The sequence below is a fragment of the Microtus ochrogaster genome, unplaced genomic scaffold (assembly GCF_000317375.1).
Source record: "Microtus ochrogaster isolate Prairie Vole_2 unplaced genomic scaffold, MicOch1.0 UNK94, whole genome shotgun sequence".
Taxonomy (NCBI): domain Eukaryota; kingdom Metazoa; phylum Chordata; class Mammalia; order Rodentia; family Cricetidae; genus Microtus; species Microtus ochrogaster.
This window is the reverse complement of record NW_004949192.1, coordinates 168,108-177,910: the sequence shown is the minus strand read 5'-3', so window position 1 is coordinate 177,910 and position 9,803 is coordinate 168,108. Positions and strand designations below refer to the sequence as shown.

Genomic DNA, 9,803 nt, shown 5'->3' with positions numbered 1-9,803 from the left:
AGGGAGCAGAAGCTTCTAAGACCATAAAATATTCTGTATATTAATGTGCATGCATTCATCATTTATTAATGGTGATATATCTGACATCTACATCATCATTGTATGGTTACAAGTGTTCTTACCCAGACTTGCACAGTACAGCATACTCCTAAGTAATATCAGATAATGTCACTACTGAAGGCTTGGTTAGAGTGGTAGACACATACAAGTATGAGTTTACCAAGAAACATAGAACTACTATATGAGCTAGCCATTTCACTCTTAGAGATATACCTGCAATGAAAGGAAATCAATATATTAAATAAATATCCATGTTTAGTAGCTCACATTCGTAATTCCAAAATTCAAGAAATTGAAACAGGAGAATTATCAGAATAGACTAACCAGAGGTTCATCGTGCATTCCAGCTCTGCCCAGCTGCCGATGGATTAAATATCTAGATATCCAACAACAACAACAACAACAACAACAACAATGAAAAGAAATACAGGCGTCCCCTGTTTATTATCACATTTGTCTATAATGGTCAGCATATGGAATTAATGATGTGTCCTTCAGAAAATTGAATAGACTCAAAAAACCATGATATATCCACAAAGTAGGATTCAGCCAGAAAAAAGAAAAAAAGAAAAAAAATATGTCATTTGCTGCATCGTGGATGGAACTGGAGGGCATTGTAGGAAATAAAAGCCCGAGCACAAAAGGAAGAGCACTTGTTCTCAACCCTTAATAGAGGTTTAAAATTTGATGTAATAGGCAGAGAGAGTAGGATAATAACCGCTGGTATCACGGTGAAGACTGGGAGGGGAATAGAAGGGAGCAAGAGAGCTTCCATCAAAATACAGTTGGATAAGAATAATAAGCTTTATTATTCTGCAGTACTTTATAATGATGGTAATTTTCAATAATTTACTGTATTTTTATAGAAAATTAGGATGAGTTCATTGTATGGTTCTAAACATAAAGAAATAATCACTAGTTAAGAAGATAATAAAAACCTGATTACTCTTATTTAGTAACTACAAAGTATATAGATGTAGCTAATCATCACACCGCATAAATATCTGCAATTTTTATGACAATTAACTTAACATGCCCATCAGTATCAATTTGACAAGAATGGCATATTCATACTTGCCAATCTTAATATAAAATTATACAAACACTATTTCACATTCACTATAATACTATCATCAAAATGATTAATCTTATGAAATTTTGCAACTTTGTATCTGGAATCCCTTTATATTCTGACAGATTATAAAACTCCCCGACCCAACTGTAATGACTGCTTCAGACTCCTATAAACAAAAAACAGACCTTTGACCTCCCCATTCATTCTTAGTACTTTAGCTAAAATAAATTAAGGCATATGTAACTGTGGACAAAGAAAGGAACTTACTAATAGCACTGGGTTATAACTATCTCAGATACTAATAGCCAATAGTTAAGAGAGTTGTGGAGTCGCGCATACAATTCTAACAATTTCAGTGTTAGATAACCAATTTTCAATAGGAACAAAAGGTACACATCTTAGAATAGTGCATCAAACAACAGAATCTAGATCAAAAGAGTATCTACATACAGGTGCCGGTTATGAACACAGAGAACTAGCTAAGCAAGCAGAACACAAAGCAGTTGAGGAAATGTTTGCTTCTGAAGGAAGAAGAAACTAGCTAATGTGCATATGAGAATCCTCTTTCACAATAAAAAATACCCTCTGAATGTTAGATGCTGTATGACAGGACTAATTAAAACTATTTTAGAGCTGTGCATTTCACTGTTTGCTAACTACGTAAAAATGTAAGTGGGCATTACTGGTTTTGTGGTGACAAAACTGCTGGCTACAGCTACAAACATACTAAAAGTATGAAAAATCTGCATTCTGCTGTCTACTGCCAAATCGTAAGCAAAGAAATTAACATTCTGATCCTACATTATTTGTATACAAAATGAAACCAAATACTTAAGGATTTATTTTAAACAACAAATAGTATATATAAAGATATGAAGGTGATATGTTATCATGTAACAATCTTGCAATAAATAATGTTTTGCTATCTTAGTAAAGCCCCTATGATTTTTCTTTCAAACTATTTTTATGTCTGATATCTCCAGTGTTTTTTTATTTTATTTTCTTACAGTCTGTCTATCTGGAGAGCTTTCAAGAGTCTTCACAGGCTTTTTTTTCCTTTTTTCTTTTTTCCCTGATGCACTATTGATGCTCCAGGCAGATGTGAATACTTGCTTATTTGTGTCAATTTCTTATTTGTGACCAATGTATTTTTTCACAGTGATTCCTTGTTGCACTAAAATCATACTATTAATATCTGTATATATAAACAATAAGATCTTTCTTCACAGTTTTTGTTTGTAGTTTGATACATAGCACACTTCTAGGCATCTAGTAAATTTTGACAAAGGATATTTCATAAAGAAATTATTTCAGAGTTTGTTAAAATCACAACTTACTTCCCCTCACTTTGGAGTCTCTATAAAAAAAAAGCCCCTAAATTAGATACACAGAGAACCAGCTCTGGTGTTGAGATCTCTCAGCTTCCCTCCACAGCCCCTTACTGACCGCTCGATGTTAACCGCTCGATATGCCAAAGCAAAGCTCTCATCAGCTCTCAAATCGAACGCCGTGCCTATGATTCCAGGGCTAGTTTTCCATCTTCATTTTTTTAACTATTTCCTCACATATTTTATATACTGATTTAAGTTCCTTAAAGGACGTACAGATGTCAAAATTCCATGAATGTTTCATTTTCATTTCCATCAGGTTTCCTATGACTTTTTCTCGTATTCTCAAGTCCTTACGTAGAGGAGGAACGCTTGGCTCAGAATCACGGAGAAGAAAGGCTCCAGTCTCACAAAAGGCTAAGGGGGGACTCTGAAAACAGAAAGATTTCACAGAGAGAAAGGGCCCTGGGAATTGTGCTACAGACGTCTCTATAGTCTGGAGACACTTGAATTTCTAAGTTTTTAAGATGGTCAGTTTTCATAAAGGAACCATACGCTCCTCGGTATCTGGGTATGATTTGAGATGGAGAACTCTAATTGCTCAGCATACACAGATCTGTATTTTGAGGAAGTGCCCACTTTTACCAGCCCCTCTACAACATCGAAATACCAGCCCCTGAGCAATCTCGAAATACTCAATTCTCAATTTTTTCTGTTGTTGACATGTTTTACTGATGAGTGACTAGTGTACAGTTTGTGACTTATTTATCATTTGCTTCTAATTATGCCTATATCTATTTCTTTGTCTCCCCGAATCATTCCTAATCATTTCTTTATGGCTGGTGTGTTGTCTGTTAAGATAATTGGATGCTCTTTTCATAAAACAGGTTTGGTGGAAGTTGGTGTACTATGGCAGAACTATTCAGGGATGTCGAAGGTAGTGAAAATAACCATGCCCTACTGAAAATCATTTGCCATTTGGGATGACCTACACTTTGGCAAACTGAGAGCCAAATCTGTCACAATTCTAGCAAACAAATGGTTAGTGGGAGAACTTAATCTGATGTGTTTATTTATGTGAGTTAGCATATGAGGAAAAAGAACCAATTCTCATCAAACCACCCACGGTTAGAAACAGCCATGTGGCAGAGCAGAAATAGAGAGTAAGGGGATTCTGTTTTATAGTTGATTCCTCTCAAAGGATTCTGACCACCTTTGTCCCAATTCCCGTAGGGATGGGGGATACGAACCCAAGGTAAGGACTGAAATCCAGGACAGCACGGCAGTGTTCATTCTACAGAAGGTTGTTTCTGTCTTGAACACATGTACGCAAATGGGATAGATCGTCATGAATTGCTATTGTAACATGATTTCAGTGGCCAGACATTCTCTGAATTAACGACACCCAAATTCTTCTCTAATTATTTAAGAAAGACTAGTCTTGGAGCACATTTCTTCTTTTGGGTCCCCAAATTAAAAAAACTTACTAAGGGTATCTTAGAAGTGGGGTGTAGCGGTCATCATCCTCTTCTGCCCCCTTGTGGTTTCCTTCCCTCACATTGGACTCTTGCCCTAGGCAGCAAAGAGCCCCTTGTAAGAGAGCCATAATGTTAAGTGCCTTGTAAATATCCAGAAAATTCCTCAACGAAACTGAGATTGTGACTTAATTTTCAGAAGAAAAACCCATCACATGGGAATATTGGTGTCTCCTGCTTTATCCATTAACATGACATATGTCCTGTTTAACTGACTTTTCAGAGAGCTTCTTTTATTCTCTGTTTTTCTGTGTATATTTGGAAGTATCTGCTCGTCAGTTTTCTGTTTGACGGCTTGCTCCTTCTTTTTTGATTTTTAGAATGCCTTTCTCACTCTGTTGTCTTATCTCACTCATTTCACAGGTGGATTCTCCCATGTTAAAAATGCTGCCTCCAAAAAAAATGCTGCCTCCATAAACTTCTATTCCTTAACTTTCAAGATTCCTTTCCTTTCCTCTCTGACTCCTTTTTTTCCCTGCTTATCTCTACGACGCAGTCAGTGTTATTCTTCTAGATGAGTTTAGATTTTTTTTCTCTCTCTCTCAACATACTCTTTTGCAACTATGTTCACTCCTGTTGCTCTGTTTTTGGTTTTTAAAAATGGACAAACTTGACCCCAAGATCCTCTGAATTCATACAGTTATAGAACCCAGGGTATCCCGGGTTGGCTGCCCCATGTCTTGGAGAGTTTTATCCGTCTCTCTTACTTTGTGCCTCCCACCCTCCATATCCCGGAGAGAATAAACCACTCCTGAAAATTCACACCTTTCCGAGACAGATATATGAATATACTCTCTGTTTTTCTAAACCTTCGTTAAATTGTAATAGCTGTCTGGTATAGCTCCCCAGTCCCTCTTACGTCAATGTGCTTCATTTCTGAGCTCAGACCACACCACCACCCCCACCTTTGGACATGTTCCATGTTGCTAGTGGTCTATCCCTACTTCATAATTCAGCACGGTCATTTTTCTGAAGTATAAATCTGGCGTTGCTATTTGCCTATGTAAACTTTATGTTTAAAGAGGCTATACTAGCTGAATTGGGAAACTATAGAGCAAGAGACTCAATTCTGTGTCAGTTAGGACTTTGGTAGACGCCCCTCTGCACAATCCACTTGTGGTGGTCGGGGGCGGGGAAGGGGCGGGATCGAGCCCCCTCCCTCCTCCTTCTTACTGCGGAGAGCTGCAGAGCCAGTAGGCAGTCTCACTGCGAGCTGAGCTGTGAGCTGCTAACTGAGAGCTGCGCTGCGGAGTGAACCAGTCACTTGGCAGAGAGCTACGGAGGAAGCCAGACAGCTCTCTGAGAGCTGCGGAGGAAGCCAGACAGCTCTCTGAGAGCTGCGGTGCCAGCCAGGCAGTTCTCTCTGAGAGCTGCGGTGCCAGCCAGGCAGCTCTCGCTGAGAGCTGCGGTGCCAGCCAGGCAGCTCTCGCTGAGAGCTGCGGTGCCAGCCAGGCAGCTCTCGCTGAGAGCTCTGGAGGGATCCAGGCAGTACTTGCTGAGGGCTGCCGGTGCCAGCCGGGCAGCCCTCGCTAAGTGCTACGGAGAAAACACGCAGCATTCTCCGGGAGCGGTGGAGCGAGCCAGTCAGGCTGGCTCGCTCCCTTTTCAGCTTTCAAGCTGGAGGGGGATCCTGGACAGCCACGTCGGCATGCTCAGCACTGGAAGAAGAAGCGCAGCGCTCGGAGACGAGCCGCCACCGGTCAAGCAAGGGACATGTCACAGCTAAGTACGAATCCGGGCGATTCCAGCCCACCGGACTCCCCTTTGCCTCCGGTCCAGGTCCATAGCCGCCCTACGGTTCTGATGCGGGCTCCGCCTGCTTCGTCCCGGGCTCCTCCAGTCCCTTGGGATCCACCTCCAGTGGACTTGCAGGCTCCCCTGGCTTCATGGCAAGCTCCTCAGCCTGCCTGGGAGGCTCCAGAGGGCCAGCTGCCTGCCCCAGTGGCTCAGCTGGCCCAGCCTCCTTCACTAGGGGCCCCAATGGTCCAGGCTCCCCCGCTGGGAGGGCCTATGACCCAGCCTCCAACTCCTGGAGTCTTGATGTTGCATCCTTCTGTCCCGGGGGGGCCTTTGGCTCATCCTACAACCCCAGGAACCCAAATGACACACCCTCAGCCTCCTCCTGGGACCCCGATGGCGCACCCTCTTCCTGGGACCCCAATGGCCCACCCTCCTCCTCCTCCTCCTGTGACCCCAATGGCCCACCCTCCACCTCCTGGGACATCTATGGGCCATCCTCTTGTACCTGGGAACCCTATGGTCCATCATCTCACACCTGGGGCCCCAATGGTTCATCCTCCCCAACCTGGAACTTCAATACCGCACGCTGCAATTCCGGGGACCCAGCCACCAACTCCAGGAGTCCTGATGGCCCAGCAGCTGTCACCGGGAGTCCTGATGGTCCAGCCGACTGCTCCAGGAGCTCCGATGGTCCAGCCTCCTCCGCAGGCTACCTTGATGACCCAGCCTTCGTCTTCAATAACTCAGATGGCCAAGCCTCCAGGTCCTGGTGTCGTGATGATCCATCCTCCAGGTGCCAGAGCTCCGAACATTCAGACTCCAGTGTCAGGAGCACCGACTGCTCAGCCAGTGTTGCCCCCAGGGCAACCTCTGGCTTCGTGGGCCCCACAGAGTCAGCCTTTGATCCTGCAAATCCAGTCTCAACTCATGAGAACTCCTCAACAGGTTCCCCCTATTCCATCAACACCACAGGTGCAGCTTGCCACAGCCCCAGGCTGGCAAGCCACCACACCCAACTGGCAAGTGACCCCCCAGGGTTGGCAGGGGACGCCCTTGGCCTGGCAGACCACGCAGGTCACTTGGCAGACCCCAACCCTAGCCTGGCAGACCCCTCCTGTGCGCCAAGGGCCCTCACCCATTCGTTCTGGTCCCACACCCATTCGACCTGGACCACCACCTCCAGTACTCCGCCAGATGCCACCTGTGGTCCGTCAGACCCCACCACTGACCCGCCAGACAACCGCTGCACCTATCAGACAACCTTTGCCTGGCATAGCAAGCCAGCCTCCGCTGTGGCAACTCCTGCCACCCCCACCTCCACTGCGTCAGGCTCCACAGGCTCGTCTCCTGGCTCCCAGGATGCCAGGGCCACAAACAGCACCTCAAGTTACTCAGATACATTTGGTGCCACAGACAGGCCCACAGGTGTCCCATCCAATGCTGTCAGCACCACTATCTATCCCAATTCCTGTGCCCCAGGCTGCCTCTCAGTCAGCTTCCCGAGCTGTGCATTGCCCATCCATCATCTGGCAGGCCACCAGAGGCCAGCGCCAGGTGCCAGAGGAGCTCGAGGTGCCCCAGGAGCTCCAGATGCCAGAGGAGCTCGAGGTGCCACAGGAGGTCGAGGTGCCAGAGGAGCTCCAGGTGCCACAGGAGGTCGAGGTGCCAGAGGAGCTCCAGGAGTCAGAGGAGGTACCGGTGCCACAGGAGGTCCCAGTGGAACGTGAGGTCCAGGTGCCACAGCAGCTCCAGGTGCCACAGGAGCTCCCAGTGCCACAGGAGGTTCAGGTGCCACAGGAGGTCCCGGTGCCACAGCAGCTCCAGGTGCCACGGGAGCTCCCAGTACAACAGGAGCGCCCAGTGTCATTGGAGTTCCAGGAGGTACAGCAGGCCCAGGCAATGGGCTGGCAGGCACCCAAGGTACCCACTCACTTCTGGCAGCCTGCGTCTGCCCAGGAGGCCCAGGAGCAGGCCACTCCGCGCACCCGTGTGGAGCAGCAGCAGCCCTTTCAGGGAGTTCAACCCTCCCGCAAGGTCCTGCAAACTCGGCGAGCTGCCCACCAGGCCCAACCCGCAGGCATGCAGGCAGAGCAGCCCTCAAACCAACTGCAGCCTTCTTGGCAAGGGCCAGCCCCCACCATGCAGGTACAGCGTGGAGCCTCCAGAGCACGGACAAATTTTCCCAGGGGCTCCACTAGATCTCTCATGACTCCGTCAGGAGAACCTGGCCCCTCTTCTCTAGAACCTCGGGGCCCTCCCAGAGATCGTAGGGGCTCTTCAAGGGGCAGAAGGGGCCCTCCCAAAGATCGCATGATCATTGGTGCCACCTTCTGTGCTCCAAGGTCAGCATCAGCTTCCAGGGCATACCTGCCAACTGCCTGGGGAAATGTGCCTGCCACATCAGAGACCTTAACTGCCACCTCAAGGGTTTTTCCATCTACCTCTCATTTTCAGCCTGCCTCTTCTAATGGTTTCAGGGGTCCATCTGCCACCTCAGAGAGCCCAAAGTCACTGCCATTTGCTCTGCAGGACCCTTATGCCTGCGTCGAGGCCCTGCCTGCAGTTCCCTGGGTCCCATATGCTGATGTGAACAGTTCATCAGCATGTAAGGCAGTGCCCACCATCCTGATGGTGACAGCAGCTGCCCCCGAGGCAAGTGCCACCATCGCAGAGGCCTCCAAGTCTGCAGAGCCACCACGGCGCTCCGGCAAAGCCACCAGAAAGAAGAAGCATCTGGAGCCCAAAGAGGACAATGGTGGCCAAAGGATGGCCTCACGTGACTGGCGGGGCCCCCGACCCTGTGAGAATCCCAGGCAGAATGACTGGGAGATGCAAAGAGCTATGCAGCTCCTGGGGGAACAGGAACCCCTCTACACTTCCCAGGGTCTGAATGGCTGGGGACGCCCCAATAACTCTAGAATTCCAAGGGGCTTCGATGGTCCCAGCACTTCACAGGACCAGCGGTTCTGTGGTGGCTCAGGGGGGTCTCAGCCATGGATGGTCTCTGAGGTACCAAGTGTCTCTCGAGGATCTAGTGCTGTTCAGGAGGACCCTAATGGGGAGAGTCAGGCATTATCTCCCTTAGATGAGAGGGCAAATGCTCTGGTACAGTTTCTCTTGGTCAAGGACCAAGCCAGGGTGCCCGTCCAGCTCTCAGAGATGGTAAATGCTGTCATCAGGGAATATAAAGATGACAGCTTAGACATCATCAGCCGTGCCAATGCTAAGTTAGAGAGCTCCTATGGGTGTCAACTGAAGGAAATTGACACCAAAACCCACACTTACATCATCGTCAAGAAGACGGGGCACCCTCAGTGCAACATGCTGACATCTTACTTAGACAGGCCAAAGTTCAACCTCTTGATAGTGGTCCTGAGCCTCATCTTTATGAAAGGCTACTGTATCAGGGAGAATCTGCTCTTTAGTTTTCTGTTCCAGTTAGGACTGGATGTCCACGCAACAAGTGGTCTCTTCAGAAGTACGAAGCAGCTCATCACCAGCGTGTTTGTGAGGCACAGGTACCTAGAGTACAGGCAAATCCCGTTCACTGAGCCTGCAGAATACGAGCTTCTCTGGGGTCCGCGGGCATTCCTCGAGGCGAATCAGATGCACATCTTTAGGTTTTTGGCCTCACTGTATGAAAACCAGGCCCAGATCTGGACAGGCCAGTACCTTCAGTCATTGGCACAGTTAGAATACACAAACACAAATGAGGAGCCCAATGACAGCGATGATGATTCCCATGGCACCACCAGCAGTGCCCACCCTCATTAATAGGTGTTGCCAAGATGAACTTATTCCTATGGGTACCAGGCCAAAGGCCACGGACAATGGGTACCAGGCCAAAGGCCACGGACAATGGGTACCAGGCCAAAGGCGACAGACAATGGGTACCAGGCCAAAGGCGATGGACAACAGGAGAGCGGGAGAAGAGGGCAACGGATAATGGGTACCAGGCCAAAGGCAACGGACAATAGGTACCTGGCCAAAGGCAACGGACAATGGATACCAGGCCAAAGGCGACAGACAACGGGGGAGTGGGAGGAGGGGGGAGAAAAATGGGAG

General features: G+C 47.7%; 1 protein-coding gene across 1 annotated transcript; it reads left to right on the top strand.

The window, feature by feature from the left end:
- Nucleotides 1-5,545: 5,545 nt before the first annotated feature.
- Nucleotides 5,546-9,783, top strand: Magel2 (MAGE family member L2). Its single transcript, XM_005371030.3, has one exon. It carries the CDS (start codon nt 5,712-5,714, stop codon nt 9,510-9,512), a length of 3,801 nt encoding a protein of 1,266 aa, XP_005371087.1. The 5' UTR covers nt 5,546-5,711; the 3' UTR covers nt 9,513-9,783.
- The last annotated feature ends 20 nt before the right edge of the window (nt 9,784-9,803 follow it).

Bases quoted from the DNA above. Each gene is read 5' to 3' on its own strand.
- Magel2 (XM_005371030.3), top strand. From the start codon at position 5,712: ATGTCACAGCTAAGTACGAATCCGGGCGATTCCAGCCCACCGGACTCC.